Source organism: Passer montanus, unplaced genomic scaffold (genome assembly GCF_014805655.1).
Source record: "Passer montanus isolate IOZ18808 unplaced genomic scaffold, ASM1480565v1 scaffold43, whole genome shotgun sequence".
NCBI classification, from domain to species: domain Eukaryota; kingdom Metazoa; phylum Chordata; class Aves; order Passeriformes; family Passeridae; genus Passer; species Passer montanus.
The window spans coordinates 4,331,324-4,349,618 of NW_024369151.1; the positions used below are offsets into that span (position 1 = coordinate 4,331,324).

General features: G+C 47.5%; 1 protein-coding gene across 2 annotated transcripts in view; it reads right to left on the reverse strand.

Moving 5' to 3' along the window:
• The window catches only part of BRINP1 (BMP/retinoic acid inducible neural specific 1), an 89,708-nt gene that overhangs the window by 49,619 nt on the left and 21,794 nt on the right, over nucleotides 1–18,295 (reverse strand). The window contains exons 1-2 of one of the 2 annotated variants that reach the window (XM_039720307.1): nucleotides 12,223–12,383; nucleotides 11,303–11,570 (exon numbers count right to left, since the gene is read on the reverse strand). In XM_039720307.1, coding sequence (XP_039576241.1) covers nucleotides 11,303–11,520 — 218 coding nt within the window. In that variant the 5' untranslated portion in view covers nucleotides 11,521–11,570; nucleotides 12,223–12,383. Of the gene's footprint in view, nucleotides 1–11,302; nucleotides 11,571–12,222; nucleotides 12,384–18,295 lie in introns of those variants that run through there. The other variant, XM_039720305.1, reaches the window with a different exon arrangement.

The following is an 18,295-nucleotide window of genomic DNA, read 5'->3' on the forward strand; positions in this document are numbered from 1 at the left end:
ATTGCAGGAATGACAAGCTCCAAGTGTCAGGACGCTTCACTGAGTCAGAGTCCAGAACTGGTCCCAGCTGTAAGTAACAGGGGAACTCTTCCAGCAGTTTTTCCATGACATTCACTCAGGGGAATCAGAGGTTGTTGCAATATCAGGCATTTTGGAGCCTCCAGACCCCAGTGAGGGCACAGCCATCAAACGGGGCTCTCCTTCAACAAGCCTTGTGTGCCCCTGGAAGATGGAGAGTGCCCAGGGGGTTTTCCTTAACTGGCCTCTAAAATGGCTGGCTGTTCCTTACTCTTGCTGAAACTGATGGCAGGAGAAAGCACAGTGTAGGGTTTGGGACCTGCAGGTGGTGATACAAGGGGACATTAAAGGTGTCCCTTCAATTTGGGCTAAGGAACTCCAGGAGGCAAAATAACTTCTGCCTCAACCCCAGAGCAGAGAATTTCCATGCTGCTGCCTAAAAAGTTCTGTGCACCATTGTCAGGTTCAGCTAGGCAGCTCTCACCTCTCCAGACATTTTTCCTGTGAATCTTGTGTGAAACCTGGCCCAGAAAAGCTGCAGGACAGCCCTGAGCAACTTGATCTCATGGGTGGCATTCCTGCCCATGGCAGGGTGTCTGGACTAGATGATCCCAAGCCTTTCTAGGCTTCCAGAATTCTATTAAATTCTGTCATAGCACAGCTTTCTCGAATCTCTCTCCAAAAAAGCTCTTTCATTGCAAGCAGAAGCACAAGCTGGCTTGACCTGATTGAGGATTTGATGGAATGGTTTCCTCTCCCGGCTGCTCACCCCTCTGCTGGGAGCCATCTGCACATTAAAGCAGATGTTGGTTGTACTCAGGTCATGTTTCTAAGCTTTCTTTTGTAGCCATAAGGACTAGAGTCTCTTCCCTCCCTGCCTGCACTCATTTCTTAATTAAAGCTTAAATTCTGATGTCGTCACATGACTGTAGGAGCAGATCCCCAGGCAGGCATTTAGTGCTCTGTGTTGTCAGCAGGACTTTGATTTAGAAGCATCACAGACCCTTTAGAGGATCCCACCCCTCTGGAAGCCCCAGCCTGGCCCTGCTGGCAGCTGCCAGACCTCAAGGCTCCCTCTCGGGCAGGTGCTGGAGCAAGTCAGAGGCTTTCCCACGCCACAGAGCGTGGGGATGGGGAGCACCTCTGTCTTCTTGGAATAGTGGTTCCAGAGCCAGGCAGCTGTGAGGAGTCTGGCAGGGAGGGAGAAGGAGGAGGAGGAAGAGGAGGAGGAGGGGGAGGCAGCGGCTGCCAGCAGCCTGCACTGCAGTGCCTCAGCCCAGAGAGCTGGGTGGGTGTAAACACCATCCCTACCCATCTCCTCTCCTCCCTCTCTCCATGGTTTTCACTTGATGGGATGTATTTGACCAGGAAAAAAAATAATTCCACAGTGAAGGAAACCTCACAGCAGCTTCCTGTAAAGACTTTGTGGTCACCATGGCAGTGCTGGAAGGGTGAAGAGCTGCAGGTGTGAAAGGGGTTTGGTCACAAGAGCTCCCAGGCTTGGCCACCAGCAAACAGAACCCTGGTGCACACTCCTGGCAGCCAAATGCTGCCTCCATCAGCCCTGTGCCTTGCAGCAGAGCAGTCTCACCTGCCCAGGGCTCTCCTGAGGGAAGCTGTGCTGTGCCAGGACACCTGGGTGCTGTGTCAGCTCCTTCCCCGGCACACGTGGGCAGCAGCACAAAGGAAGTGCTGGCTCTGCACAGGAATATTTGATATCACACTGCCTGCAGAGGAGATCCTGCCACAAAGGGCTGGCCCAAACCCTGCTGCAGGCACAGCTGACTCCAGGCTTTCTTTGTGTCCTTGGGTTCTGTACCTGCTCTGAGCAGCTTAGCCCAGGAAAGCTGCCTGGATGGCTCCAGCTGTCCTAGTGGACACTTCTTGTTCCATTTTTGCTGATCGCTACCCACCAGAGTCTGGTGGGTAGCAATCAGCAAAAAAAAAAAAAGAAAGGGGAAAAAAATATCCTTTCTGGAACCCAAGGGAAACATTGAGAGATCCAGAAATAAAAAATAAAAAAACCCTACAATGCCTTCTCCCAGTGCTACTTGTGCCAGAACAAAATTATTCTGTCTATCTAACAGGATGACTTTTTTATTTTAATGTAACAGCTTCTCTGCTGAAATAAGCATCTGCCTGGTTTGAAAACAGAATTAATAAGATTATTAAAAATAATAAAAAACCCAGCTAAAAATATATTTTTAAAGAAGGAGAGTGAAAGGAAAGCTTCTCTTTGCCTTGTTAGCTTTTAAAATATGTTCCCAAGCCACTGGACCATAGTGTGCCGCTCTGGAGGAATCTGAGATGAATGTGCAGAGTCATTGCTGTCACAGCATGCTGGGAGCAGCCCTGCTGGGCACAGCCTCCACTTGACATGTGGAGGGGAACACCCCCCCACCACGCAGGAGGTCTCTGAAGGGACAGGATGTGGACATCCTTGTCCAAGCCCAGCAGGAGGCAGATCTCTTTGGAAGGGTTCAGTGACTAAAATATTTCTGTGCTGCTTCTGGGATTCACTGGGAGGAGGAACAAAATATTTTGTTATGGATGGAGAAGGGGAATTTTCCTGCTGGAAGGTGCAGCTCTGGAGATCTGTGCTAGCGCTCGGCCAACCCAGCTAAGAGAGCTCCCCTGGATCAGCAGGCAGGGCAGGCAGGCACTGATCTGCCTTTCCAGGCACACAGCTCACAGGAGTGCTTTTCTCCAGAGGAACTGGTGTGTCCTGACCACAGGAGCCTCATCAGAATGTGAACTCATCAACTGCTCTGCCTCCACGCCGTCCCCGTGGCTGGGCGTGCGCTGCTGCCTTCGGACGCAGGGCTGCCCTTCCCGAGCCTGGACAGATTTTCTGCTCCCATATTTCAGCAGCTCCAGGCACATCAAAGGCTGGTGCCACTTTTCCTTCCTCTTGCCCTCTGTTCTCAAGAATATCAAAGAGAAGGAGAGGTGTGTTCTTCTGTCAAGCCTGGAAGCTGCCAGGGATGTTCCCAAGCCGTCGCCATTCAAATCCGAAGGCAGCCAGAGCAGCTGCTCCTCCAGGCTGGCCAGGGCCAAGCTCTGTGCCTGCTCAGACAGCCCAGGACAAAGCTCTGCACAGCTCAGCCCCAGCCATTCCCTGCCAGCCCCTGCTCCTGCCTTTATTCTGCTTATGCAAATCCATGGAAAGCTGCACATATGCAGGGAGCTGCATTATGCAGGGGATGTAACAGCAGTCCCTGCACTGCATGAAGAATGAAGGCTGGGGCTGAAGGAGATGCTGTGTGATGGAATTGTCTGGTTCATGCCCATCACTAAATGGCTCCTGTTTGCCAACTGCTTTTAGGGATGCTGAGACTGGAATGTAAATTGTGGCTTCCGTAAAGTTGCATAAACGTGTAGTAATGTCATTTTTAGATGAGCATTTACATTGAAGACAACACTAGGAGGCTTCATTGTTTACATGCACTATGGAAATGGATTTCAGGTTTTGGTTTACACACATTTATTTACACGGCATTTACTGATTACAAACCAATGTACATCACTCATTTACGGGCATAATATAAACTAGGGAGATTCTGTATTTTTGCCTGTATGGATTTCCACTGCTCATTCCACATGGGGAAAAGAACCTCCTTTCATCTCAGCTCTCTCTGTCCTTCAATTGCCATGCTGTCTCTCCTAAAAAAGCCTTGCCTGTGACTGGAAAACAAAATGTTGTCCCCATTAAACACATAGCATAAAGCCCTAATAAGAAAACTTTGTCAGCAGAACTTCAGCACGACTAAAAACCCCTAAGCAAAGATTAAAAGGCCTAACAGTGCCCATCAATTCATACCTGAGCTAAGCATCACCTTAATGCTGTTTGAGAAGAACGTTCACAGTGCTTTCTTGGATGCTTCAGACATCCAGTCAAGTGGAACAGGACTGAAAACCTGCCAGGGTGTGTGAGAGAGGATCTGTGAGTGCAGCTGTGGCGTGCAGTTTGTCACTGTCACAGCACCTGGGTCCCAGCACCCAGCCTGGTTCTGGGAAGCACCGCGAGCCTTCCCAGGCACAGCTGCTCATCCTGGCTCTCACTCCTGCCCAGCCATACTGGGGAAATTATTACTGGGTTTTTTTTCTTTATCCTAAGATGCTGAACCCAGAGAAAATCAAAGCTGAACCCCAGGGAATTTCAAGATTTCAAAGTCATAGAGTGAAAAGGAGAGTCAGTCTTTTTTTTTTTTTCAGTCCTTCCCTAACTCAAGGTTATAAAAACTCCTTGCAAATTCAAACTGAAGAACAAACAGCTAAACACAATACACTCAAAATCAAAATGTTCCTCTTTTGACATTTTTGAAGTGGCACTACTTGACTTCATGTCTTGAGATGAACTTTAGTGCCTTAAAAATTGCAAAAAACCCCCCAAAACCACTGGATTAATAAAGTGAAAATAAACAGCAAGGCTTAAAACTTTCACTGAGCCTGAAATGAAATGTTTCAATTTTTTCATTTTACTGAAAAGTTGAACAAACATCCATTTCATATCAACCCATTTTTAATATTTTTGTTCTGTACAACCAGTGAACCACAAAATCAATTCTTTGCACTGCTCTAGTGACCAGTAGATTAAATTCAGTGCAATAAAGAGACAGCAAAAACAGCCAATGAGGAATGGAGAGAAGAAGGGCCAGAAAAGATGATGGAAGCAGCTCTTATAGATTCTGTCTGTGCCAGAAATTAGCACAATCAAAACAACTTCACAACCACTTTAAAAGAACTTTAATGCACATTTGCTGCAGGAGAGAGCAGCCTCACCTGTCCCCTCTGTCACCCTCCTGCCTCCATCTGCACAATCCTGTCCCTTTGCTATCCCCTGATCACAGAATAAATGAGACCAGAAAGTGATCTAGTTAAAAATTAACTTTTCTAAAATTTTTTTTTTTTCTTTTTTTTTTTTTTTACCTGTCAGACTGTTTTTCTGCCAGGTGAGTTCCTCAGCTCTGGAAATCACAGGTTTGCATGAAATCTGCCTGGAAGTTCCAGCCAGGAAAGGCCAAACTTCTGTAGGTTGGAGTCAACTTTAGCCTCGAGAAAAGGAGGCTTAGGAGGGACCTTCTTGCTTTCTGCAACTCCCTGACAGGAGTGACAAGTGACAAGAGGAAATGACCTCAAGTTGTGCCAGGAGAGGACATCAGGAATAATTTTTTTATGGAAAGTAAGGTCAGGCATTGGCAGGGGCTGCCCAGGGAGGTTTGGAGTGCCCATCCCTGGAGTTATCCAAGGAAGGGCTGGAGGTGGCACTCAGTGCTGTGGCTGAGGACAAGGTGGGCATCAGGCACAGGCTGGACTCGATCTTGGAAGACTTTTCCAGCCAAAACAATTCTGTGATGTGTGATTCTGATATAAATCCAGCCATAAAACCCTCACAATCACTGACCAGCTTGCCCAAGCCCAGTGCCTGATGCAAGAGTCACATTTTGCTTTTGCTCAGCAATTATAAAAGCTTGTTGTCCTCCCAGCCAGGACAGGCAGCCGTACAAACCCTGGGGCTGTGTGTGCACTGGGCAGTGCTGGGTGTGCTGGAACACATTCTCCAGCCAATAAATTGGTGAATTTACCTTGAAGTCAACAGTTTCACGTATTTATGTCACAGAGAATCTGGCTCATTGTTTTTAATTTGTGGTGCCATAAAACTCTGAAAGTTTTGTGAGACAGTTTTGTGAGACCAATCTTTTTTCCTCCTTTTTTTATTTATTTTTTTTCTCTGAGGAAAAATTCAAGCAGTACAACAGCATATGCATATCTAAGTCTGTTGTAGCCCATGCTATGTACACAGCAGAGATGCTAGCTTCAGGATCCTTCTCTTCCTCTTCACTGAGGGAGTGACACATTTAGGGAGCACGTAGCTGCTCAGATTTGTGGGTTTTCTAGGACTAAATAAAAATCTCTAGTGTGGCTGAATGCATCCACCAGTGCAAATCCCTTTATGAGCACAGTTTAGTGTCCACTCTGAATTGGAGAAAGAGGAAAATATCATAAATGTTGGTTAGATGGGACCACGGGGGTCCCTAATCCAGCCTCCCACTTGAAGCAGGACCAGCTCTTGAGCACATCAGCTGAGGCTTTGTCCAGCCAAGCCTTGAAAGCCACCAAGGATGGAGACACCTCTCACCTCTGCACTGACTTGTCCTGGACCTGCCCTGTTCTCCTGAGGAAACAACATTTTGGGAGAAAAAAAAAAAATCAGCTTTTTTTCCCCAGGCAGCATCTCAACCAATTTCTGTCCAGATTGTGCAGCCAGTTACTCCCAACCTTTCCTGTCTCAGAAGCTCCTTTTCCTTTTTAACTATCTGGGACCTTGCTGTACCAAGTGTAGGTGAGCAACTGGCTCTGTCCTGTCACTCTGCAGAGGAAGGGATGGGCTTTGGTGTCACCTCCCCCACTAAGTCTTGAATCTGCTGGTGTATTTTAAGCAGACCTGACAGAGGTCTCAGAAGGATTCTCTATTTGCAGGTTTCATGAAATTAGGCAGCCTCTAACTGGTCCCACTGCAGGAGAAGTTACAAGGTGAGCAGATCTCCTTTTTATACCCCAGGGTTTCCCTGCTCTTTTACACTGAGAGCCAGATTTCCCCGTCCCCACTGTTATTTCAGAAAATGGAATTAATCTCCCACGCATGGAAAATACGCATTTCTTCTCGCACATGCACATTCCACTTGCAGCCCCGTGTGATCATCCATTTTATATTGCTGTTGTCCCTTATGTCCAAACATCTTGCAGCTTTTAATTAAGTCTGCCCAGCAATGCAGAGCAGGCAAGTGCTGTCATCTCCTCATCTCCCCTTCTCGGGGGGTGGGGAGGGAATTGGGGCACGCAGGAATGAGCTCACCCACAGCCACAGCATGAGCCTGGGGCAAAAATCCAGATCCTGCCTGTGTCTCCTCTCTGTCACTCCACCTGCAGGCTCTTCTTTCCAAAGCTCTCTGTCCTGTTCCTGTTTTCCATAGAACTGGCAGTGGCAGCCTCTGCTCAGCTGGATGAGCCCATCTCACCTTGTCCCTCTTTGCCTCCCACCTCTGACACTGAACAACAAAGCCTCTTATTTTTCTTTCAAGGAAATATTTTTGTTGTCGTTGTTTGGGTTTTTTTATTTGTTCGGGGTTTTTTTGTTGTTGGTTGTTGTTGTTTTGTTTTTTCCAGAATTTGCTTCAGCTGAGCAGCATCATCAGGGAAATTCCTGTCAGTGCCTCTGCCTGGCAATTTGCATGGAGCATTCCAGTGCTCAGCCCACTTTTTGCTTTGCCTTATAGCTAAATAACTTCTGAGAGAAGAGAGAAAAAAAGGACAACATGACAACATACTTCAAAGCAGTGGGCTGAAGCTGTTAACTGTTCAGTGGTAACGGGGATGTTTTCTGGTCTGAGCAGGACCCCAGTCCCAAAGCCAAGCTGAGCTTCATCTGTTCTCCAGCCTTCCTGCAGTACCTCGTACCCCAGGCTCTCATGACTAGGAATAACAACAAGGATGGTGATAATGAATATTCAGACATCCCACAAACCACTCTCAGCATCTGCCATCCTATCTGCATTAGCACCAGTGTGCACAGATAATGATCAAAGCAGCATTTTCCTGCCAGAGGCCCCCCTAAACCACCCTTATTAGTATGAATCAATGCTGACTAATGTGCTTCCCTAATGCAATTGTATCCATTCCTACTGTTCGTGATTTAATATAAAACATCTCCCCCTTTGTCTGCCTTCCTCCTAATGCCACATGCAAGGTGCAAGCCTTGACTGAGGGTACCAGGAAAATTCAAGTTTTACAAGAAAGTGATCTAAAATCCACTGAAATGAAATGCATGGAAGGAGGTTACAAGACTTTGGGGGTTGTAACAGTGAACTGTCTGTCCATGCTAGACCTGGATCCAGACTTCCTATGAAAAATATCATCAGCTCTGAGGTTCTACAGCAATTCTGTTTATGCAGAATATAAAATAGCCCTGCTCACTGCAACAAGCTCTGTGCTTGCTGCTGACAATCTCTGGACTTCAGTAGTTATAGAAAGAGGATTCTTCCATGATTTTATGTTGCTTCCTTTTTAGTATTACCTGTGAAAAGGAGAAAATTCTGCATTTTGTCTTATGCTGCTCTTAGCACCACCAGTAGCTTTGCCTTGGTGGTTTTCCAGTGTAAATGACACGGCCCTAATGTGATGTGTCCATGTTCCCACACAGCAGGACACCAGGGAAATCATCACTAAACAGCCAACAGTGTTTCCATTAGGGCTGGGTGAAGTCCTCTGGCCTGATTTCACATCCTCTCCAAACCCTTGGTCACTGTGGCTGGTTTGAGATCTGCTGCCATCAGCCTTGGGAGAAGATCAGGAGTCAGGCCAAACCTCACTCAGCAGAATCACATGTGCCCCAAGGAACTGCCTGACAGAGCAACAAACTAAAAACCAGCCAACCTAAAAAAGTATGGGAGGAAAGGGGCATTGAAGGAGAAGATTGCACAGAAAATTCCCATGCTCCATATCAGCTGCTTTTCTAAGGGAAGGATTGATATCCTTAATGCAGGATATGTGCCTCCCTTGGGCTAGCCTAGTGCAAAGAGCAATTGAGAGACATCTTATGGTAGGAAAGAGGCTTCTGTGTTGGAATTAAACAGTTGACAAAATCCCAACAGCTTTACAGATTCTCGGAGTCAATTTAAGGAGCCCACAAAATGAGATTTTACCCCTGTGGGTTTCAGTAAAACGGAATGTTCTGGGAGAGTGTGTGCACAGTCTAGCTCTTAACTGCAAGAATTGGCTGTGGCTCCACTAATTCTCCATAGCCAGGCTGAGTCTGATATCCCTTTAAAAATGCATGGGCTCAGTTTTTAAGTGACCAGTTCTGCCAACAGGGCCAGATATTAAAAACAAACAGCCCTCCAGCATCCAGCCAGACTCCCACCTGATCATTCCATCTGCTCTGCTGGAGCACGTGAGGCTTTTCCCTCTTCCTCAGCTGACCACGGTGGGAGCAGGTTTGTCCCAGAGCTGTATTTCCAAGGTGCTCAGCTCCCAGCAGCTCCAAGCAGCACTCATGAGTGGCATTCCCCAAGCACTCAGCTCCCTCCTTCAGCTCAGTGTGTGGTGTTCGGCCATGAGATGCCCTGGGTACCCTTGCAATCCTCTCTAAACTCTCTCCCTAATTACTTCCACTGGATTTGTGTCTTATTTCCAGGGTTTTTTTGGGAATGGTGACTTTTCCAGCATGGTCATTATCTGCAAGACCCCTCTCAGACACCTGCCATGCCCACAGAATGCTGATGCCTGTTTTCTCCCATGCTGGGAGGAGGGTGTGGTGTTCTCCACCTGCTCCACTTGTCTTTCATAAATGGTTTAACAACACTTAGCAGAAACAGAGAAAACACATCCCTTTCCACTTCCCATACACAAAGTTCATCCTGAACTGAGGTAACACTTCAAATTCATATTAGTTTCCTACAAACCAAAAGGGAATTTCTTCCTTACCCCCTGACAAATAAAAAACAAATCACAGGCTTCACATTTGAACAAGAATTTGACTCCTTTATAAAAGTGGAGGAGGCACAACCATGGCACAGGCTGCCTGCTCAGGGTGTGAATCCTCCACCACAGGAGACCTTCCAGGTTCCCCACAAACCTTTGTCAGACGTGACACAGGTATGTCTGAGTCTGCCTTGGGGAAAAGGCACAGATTAAATGACCTCTCAAGGTCCTTCCAGACCCGTTTCTCCCTGATGCTTAGCGACAGGATCCCAGGCTTGATGGATCTGTGGCCTGACCCACAGTGACAGTTCCTAGCTATGTCTGAACACATCCATCGTGTGGCTCTCTCCCCCCAGCCCCTGCAAACTCCGTGGTGGCATCGTGGGCTGCACAGCTCTTTAGCAAAGGGCAGAGCCAGTGCCAGAGGCGAGGAGCAGGGCAGGGATCTGCAGGCTGGGTCACTGTGTGTGTTGGCAGGCAGGGCAGGAGGGGAGCTGGGCAGAGCACAGCCAGGGAAAAAGGCTTTTGGGAAAAGGCATTTCCTCTGCTGCTCTTGCACAGACACTGAGACTTCACCAGTGGAAGCAAGGCAGCACAGCTTTTAGGTTTTGGGGCTGTCTTCCCCCTGAACTGTTTTGGAGAGGACAAGCCAGGACAATATTTTTAACCTGCCCTTGCTTCTGCCTCCCTGGAGGCTACAGGACAAGAACAAATAATTTTTCTTCCGCACACAGAGCTGATGCCTCACAAATCTCTGTTGCTCTGCCTCTCACCCCATGCCCATGGGACAACACTCCCTGCACACAGGTGATTCCCTGTGGTTCCCTGTGATTCCTCCTCCCCATGTCCATGGCTCCATGTGCACAGTGCCACGGGCTGCTCACCAGCATTTCCCTGCCCACCACTTTGCATGGCTGTGTTTGCAAGTGTCTTTCTGAAGCACAACAGGACCATATAATTATGTAAATGCACACGTGGCTGGGAGAGTTTTTCAGTCTCTTTGGGTTTCAGCACAAATCTCCTGACACTTGCCGGCTTATTCCCCTTCACTCCAAAGTGCTTGCTGCTTCAATAGGGCGTTCATGTGAGCACCCCAGCTTTTCAGATTAAAATGAGGAGGAAAAAGGGTGGTTCTAGATAGCACAGCTGGCAAGAAGAGTTTGAAACAAGCAACAACTAAGGCTTAAAAACCTAGAAGGCAAAATAAAATCCAAATTCTGCCTGTTCTCTGGAGGTTTTTTTTAACTCTCTGCAGTTTTTAAAATCAAGATCACAGTTCTTGGGCCAAAACCAACTTATACATGGAGATAAATCCTCAAAGATCCGTGGTAGGCAGCACACAGCCAAGGCTCCTACACAGCAGTGTGAGAACTGTCACTCTGACGTGCGTGGTGACATCTTTATGTGAACCTGCAGCTACTGGCAGTTCACATGTACGAGTTTGGTACAGAGGCTTGGGCTGTCCAGAGCTCCATTGATTTGAAAAAGCTGCTTGGGAACCTGCCTGTGAACTGTCTGTCACCACGAACGAAGAACACCCGCCCCCTCAGCTCCTTTTCATCTCACTCTGTGCTGTGCACATTGCCATGACACTGCAGTGCCTTCATCTCACTATCAGAGCACTCCACCCCAGCCTTTGAAGCAATTTGCATTGCCAGCTGGGGGCCAGGGGGAACCAAAGCAGCATTCCCAGGTGGAATGGGGACAATGGTGCAGCTCCCATTGATTCCCAGCCTGCAGCCCATGGGAGCTGGCAGAGCTCCCAGCACCCAAGAACCCATCCAAGGCGCAGGAAGTGACATACCTGTATATTTTATATCGGGTTGTAAATCCTTGACGATGTCTTTCCACAAAGGATAAGTAGCTCCGTGAGTGGTGGAAAGGCCCCCTGTCTGAAATAAGCCAATCAAACTCCTTGGAGACATGTTGGTTGGTAGCAGCTGGGTCCTGGTGGGAGGGCTGTATGAGTATATGGTCCCATATAAACAGGAGGTAGAGGAACTCAACAAGCCTCCAGTTCATGCTTTTCTGTCTGCCTTTTTCCTCTCATTCTTGCTCCATTCTGTGGAGTCCTGTTGGAAGAGAGAGGGGATAGGAGGAAGGAGAGAGAGACAGAAAGAGAAATGGAGGGGAGGAGAGGGAGGAGGGAGAGAAAGAGAGAGATTAAAAATGCTCTGATCCTTTGACAACCCTCTCTCAGGGTGAAAACAGATGTGAAAAATCAAGCTTTAAGAGACTTTGGTTTGCCTGTGTCACACCTTAGAGTATTTGGCAGTGTTTTATTCATGTATTTAAGTGGTGCCTTTAACCTCCTGAGCATATAACACCTTTGAAATAACCAGGTCCTGACCTGAGACATCCTCACCCCAGCTCCTCCATCATTTCCCTCGTGAAGTTCTCCACAGTGCTGCAAAGGCGAGTGAAGGCCAGGCACAAGAGGTGGCTGCACCCTAGGCTGCAATTACCCCTTTATTGTCCCTTTAATGCTGTGCCAGAGAAACGTGTCTTCTGCTTTCATGTCTCTCTGATGATCTGTAATCCATACTCTGTGCAACCTGAGCAATCTATAAAGACCCAGCTCTTACTTTTAAGTGCTGCCAAAAAAAGAAATAAAACAAAATAATTACCCAGGTCTGGCGACAAGCACACACGGACACACAGACACATACAGACACACACAACTGTGAAATCCTGCCAAACTCTGACAGATAAAAATGTCCTCACCCTGCTTTCCTGCTGGGGACTTGGGGAAGTGTGTGTGGTGCAGGGGATGGGGTCTTTGCTATTTCCAGTTATGGTGGGACCTCGAGGCTCTTCCCAAGATCAAGGCTCTGCAGGGTGACAGCTGAACATTCACATTCAGCTGAGGTGATCCTTCCCAGCACCTGGAGCAGGGCTTGCTGTCACTGCCATGATGAGAGAGCAGCAAAGCAAGGCTGGGGACAGCCCTGTGCCAGCCAGCTCCTCTCCCAGGCATGTGACAAGACATATGATGAGTGGGAAGGCAATCAGGGGGTAAGGTGCCCTGCCAAAGGTTACACAGCAAGCCATGGGTACAGCTGGAACAGAGCCCTGCTCTCTTGACTCCCATTCCCAGCATCTCAGCCCTTGGCTCATCCTCCTCCCAGCCAGGCTGCTGGCACCCAGGCACTGCTGGCACCCTGGCACTGCTGGCTCTGTGCCCCAGGTGGCAGGTGAGGGGCTCAGCTGTCACCTCCCACCCAGGATGGTCCCCTCCTGCTTCCCCAGCACAATGTGGCTGCTGCAGCAGCTCAGCCTGTTGGGCTGTGCTCCTCGCCCCTGGGAGCTGCTTGGAAAAAGTCCTCTCCATGCTCACAGCTGGTTCCTCCTCCTGCCTTCTGGGTTTTGTGGAGGGAGTGCCAACAGTGTGGGCTGGCAGTGATCTTGAGGCTGCTCCCCAACTCTGGGAGCACAAGCTGTGCTCAGGACAGGTGATACCCACCTGTTTCTGTAAAACACAGGGCACTGAGACTGCAGATACTTTTTAAAGCAGGAGAAATGAGGCTACTCAGAGCTTTGCCACAGTGAGATTTCATGTCACGCTTCTTTGTACATCTCCAGAAAAATTTCTGGTTTTGAGCCTGAGTCCTCTAGAAGTTTTTAACTCCCAGAAAGAAAAGATTTTGCTGAGAGGGTAGGAGAGGTGTGATAGAGGTGCCACCTGCACTCCCAGCACTGTGTGTGAGCCTTGGCTGGTGGGAGCAGCAGAGCACGGAGCAGAGGTGCTGGTGGTCAGCGTGGCCATCCCTCTGCTCCAGAAGCTTTCCCTGGAGCATGGCAGGGCTGCATCCCATGGCAATGAGTGTGAGAGCTGCTGTGCAGGTGGGCTGGAGCCCTGGATGTGCTGGGCAGCTCAGGAGCCCTCTCTGTGTGCCAGAGAATGGGAGCCTGCACGTGGGCACAGCATGTGCTCGAGGAGCTGCAGTAAGCTCAGCAGCACTCCAAAGAACTGAGTTGTGTAAGTCATAAAGATGACACTCAGCTGTTGCATTACAGGAAGAAATGGGGAAAAAAAATCATGTATGGAAAAGTCAGCCAAAGTTTGATTTTTCTGTTGATCCCATATAAACTTCTTTCCAATTGCAGATGGAATATTGCTGTTATTAAACCTGGTGGTACTTGCAGTTCTTGTTGATCCTTTTCTGGAGACATGTTTTTAACATCAGCTTTCACCACTGATTCCTATTTCACCCCTAAACAGGGCAGTTCTCAGTGCTTAGTCCCTCACACCAGCCACAGAATGGTTCCAGTTTACCTCACAGAGCAGGGGAGTTTCCAGCCCCACCCTGAGGGCAACAGAACACAATCCAAGTGGGCCACAGAACATCTCTGCTTCCACTCACTCATGAGCCCAAGGTGATTTCTGGGGAATGCTCCCAGCTACATCCCACCCTCAGCACCTCCAAATTCCAGTTCAGAAGAGCATTTCTTCTGCTTCTCCACCCAGGCTCCCTCCCTGCCTGGCTGTTCTTGTCCCATCAGCTGCAAACTCAGCGTATTTGCCATGAGCTGGGTGTGCAGACTACAATCAGCTGCTCTGTACGTGTTGTCCCAGCTTCCTTGGTTGTCTGTTCATTAAACTCACCCACAGCTATTCCCCTCATCTGCCAGCCTGGATCAGTTTTCCCTTAAATATTTCACTGTCTATTGGATTTGTGTTGCAGAGAGAGGAAGGGAGCTCTTATGTACCCAAGTGGGAGACAGCCCCCCTCCAGTTTCCAGCACAGTGCAAGTGAGAACTGAAATATGAGAGGAGCCAAACAAAATGGGCCTCAGAGAAATCCCAGTGTGTCCTCCTACATGTGAATATCATACATTGGGGAAGTATCAGCTTGTGAAAGAGAGGAGATAGTCCCTAATTCCCCACACAGAACTCTTCATCCTCTCTCCCTTTCCTTTGGGGCACAGTTGGAGTCAGGATGATTTGGGCTGTGATGTTCTTATCCAGGAGGTAAGATATGGGCAGAACATGCCTTGAGACCACTGAAGAAATGATCACATCTCCAGCCTGGAAGCTGCCTGGATCAGTTCTGAGAGCAGGGAGTGGTGCCTGAGGCGATGGAGGATGGTGGAGCACAACTGGGTCCAGACTACTATCACACCATCAACTTTAATTTTTTAGTAGTATCTTTTTCCCCCCTGTAGCTGCTGTAGAGATGTTGTTTCACATTAAAGATTAATCCACTCCACAGGGCTGGTCCCCATGGAAGCTATAAAGCTTACTAAAGTGGGACTATCTTGTGTCTAAGACAACATTGTGAGGTGCATTCAATCAACCTCCTAACAAGCTTCAATATGAAATTAATTTTTCAGGTGTCTTTATGGGACTCCAGTGATGTGAAATATGTTCTGTGGATTTGGCAAAAGGAACCAGGGAGGGGATGCCTCCAAGTCTAGAGCCCTTGGGTGGGAGACCCCAGGCTAACTAACAGCTAAATCTGGCACAGAAGTAACCTCTGGACTGAAGAGTAGGCTTGGGGGAGCCAGGCACTGGGTTTGCATCCAAGAATCCACTGTTTTGCTCAACTCTGCCCCAAACTCCCTCTATGACCTTGGGCAGTGCCCTTACCTGTGGGGTCTTGGCCTCACTTTCCAATTACCAGCATGGAGTCACAATGGGATTTGTGGCACTGTTTAGACCAAGAACTTGCTGGGGAGGCCAGAATTGGGCTGTAGCACCTCCCAAAACACAAATCCACTGCCCATGTGGATCCCAAGGTGTTTCTGTCCTGCAGTGAATGCCATCCATTTCAGCAAGCTCTGCAGGGCAGCAGTGAACAAAACCCAGCTCTGCAGCCCATTTCCATTTCCACAAGAAAGAGAAGCACAGCAGAGCAGGGAGGGAGCTGGGTCCTTCTGGCTCGTGTCAACAAACACGATCATGCAATCATCACATCTGTTAATAAACATGATCCGTGGGTGAGCCAGGACATGGCTCCAGTTCACAGCAAACAAGCAGTGGGAGAAGAAAATGTTGGATGTGCTGACTCTGAGTCATGATACAGTCATTTTCCAGCACCATCCAGCATGGAAGCACATCCCCCAGTGCACATGGAGTTCCCTCTTAAAGCCCCTTGGAGTTTGTTAGGTGGCTTAAGATGCCCTTTTCCTAATACAAATTCAGCCTGGAACATTAAATGTTCCTTATCTTATGAGTCTACAGGATTCTTGGAGGAAAAATAGGCAAGTATTTTCTGTAAAGTGCAAGTTGTATTTGAATGTACACTTAATTTCTTTGTGATTGATATCTGTGTGTTAATTATATTCTATTTTCAGCAATACCTTCGCTGTCACAAGGCAGTGCCTTTTATCCAAGGAGTTCAAATTGAATTAGAGACATTAATTAAAGCTCTCAGCACTCTAGTAAGGCAGGCAAGTGCTGTTACTCCCATTGTTTCTTGAAATAAGAAGAAAAGAATAGAGCTGGATGTCTACTTAGCCACTTAAAAGGTAATTTTTATACAGTGGGAGAGCTCAGAGTGATAGATTTTGCACAAAATTATACTGCAAGGTCTGTTTCATCCCAGGGAGGCTGTGCAGGCCCAGATCCCTGCTATAAACAGGCAGACAGGATGCAGGTGCTCTAACTCTCCATTGCTTGCTGTGAACACTCCTCTGCCTCCTGGGATTTTCTACCTTTCCCCTAACCCCTGTACCTTTCATTTATCTCTTCTATTAGATCCAAATTGATCTCACACACATCCCTTCTGTTTTCCCATGCTTGTTGTTGTGAACTATTTCCATCAGAAACGCAGACTCAGGAAAGAGAAATTACTGAACACATTATTTGCAGTACAGGAATAAGTCCCCTATCTCTTTAAGCTTCATGCACCAATAATTCTTCCTTGTGTCCCACATTTGGTTCTTGGCAGGTTGAGAGAGGTTTCTGCCTGCTGCCATTTACCAGAGGGAAGAGGCTAACAATTGCTATTTGTATCTGAAACAGTTCTGCTCTTCAGCAACTTCACACACGGCTTTAGGATGCTGATAAATTAGTAAGAGACTGAAGTGTCAGGGGAGAGATGAAACAGCTTATGTTAGTTTAGAGCTCAACCCTGGAAAGTGACGAATGTCTGACCTCATTTCAGAGAACAGATTAAGTGTACCCTTAATTTTAAGTACAGGATGTGCTACTCTAGCTTTTATTCAGCTATGCCTGCTTTGGGTTTGTGCACTCAGATTCCTGGACAGCTAATTGCTACCCCACACCTTTAGGATTTAACTTGTGGAGCAGTAACATTTCTGTCCTGCCCCTAACTGAGAGATGTCCCATGAAAATATTGAAAAGACAACAGGCAGGAGCAGCCCTGCTTGTCCTCTGGAAACACTGCCCAGCAACCCAACCAAGCTGGGGACACCTTTCCTCTGTCAGGGCCAGAGCAATTCAGGCAATGTGGATGGAAAGGGAAGCCAATCTGTCACAGTTTAAGTCATATGAACTGCTGTGGATAAACCTGAGCTCTGAGAAAACAGAATTTGGGCACTTCTGACCTAGATGTCTTTATAGCTCAGACTGCAGACACTGATATTTGACTGAGTCAGGCTGGAGCTGCAACTCAGCAGTGGCTCTGACTCTCTGGGTGACTGTGGCATACAACACCGTAAAATCCCAAATGGTTGTAAAGCTATTTTCTTAGGGAATTGGGATTTCACTGTTTCAGGCAGTGATTGGCTAATCCATCCCCAAATCTCAGTAATTCTGCTCTGATCAGTGTCTAAATTTGCATTATTCTTTAACCACTCCAGTTTTAAATATGCATGAGTGGTTATACCTGTGGGATATTCATCAGCCAAAATATTTTTGGGTGAGGAAAGGTGAAGAAATGTGTTTCCTGGGCTGTTGGGGTTCACTCCATCTAGCTATAGACCCTTGTCGATACAATACTTCATAGAAGAAGGTAAAAGATTAGAGAAGCGCTCTCTTCCACATGGGAAACGATGTCCTTTATTCCAAGGCAAGGAGAGAAGATGAGAAATGCCTCTCCAAAAATACCAACAGAGTCCACAGATTCACTTCACTTTTGCCAAATTGCTCATGCTGAAAAAAATAATGATTGGGAGATGTCAGTGTTTGGGCTGTGAGTGCTCCAAGGGGGTTTCCAAATCTCAGTTTGAAACTACTGGAGCTTTTTCTCCTTTTGATTTGTCTTTCCACGCCCTTAAGATGGAACAGTGATAAAAATATCACTTTTGACCCCAAATGATTTGTAGGAGAAAAGATTTATTTTTTCTTTTCAAAGTCAATCAACACTTTGCTTACATCTAGTCAGAATATTCAGTGAACCAAAACCACTCCACAAACCCTCTTTTATTAATGCAGTTCAGCCAGCAGCCTAAAGAGAGCAGTTTTTGTGCAGAAACTCCAATTACTCCCTGCCTGTAAAGAGGCAAGAATCGTAATGGCAACAGCTCTGTACCTGCTCTCAGCTCATTTGTCCCCACATTCAGCTAATTATAAACTCCTGGTGTGATGATGAGGAGGATGAGAGGTGGCTTCAAACCAAGCAAGGGTAGCAGGTGACTCCACCGAGTCACAAAATCAGGTGCTGGACAGAGGGAATCAAACCCCAAAAGTCCTGATCATAAATCTACTGGCCAAGGTGCCAAAGTCACTGCTCTGAATCCCAGGCTCCACAGGCACTTGGGTCAGAGCTCTGCATGGGAAGGAGATCCTTCTCACAGTGCTCCATAGGCTGGGAAAATAATTAAAATTAACTTCTGCTCATGCACATACGTACATGGGACAGGTTTATGGTGAAGTGTCACAGGGTTGTGA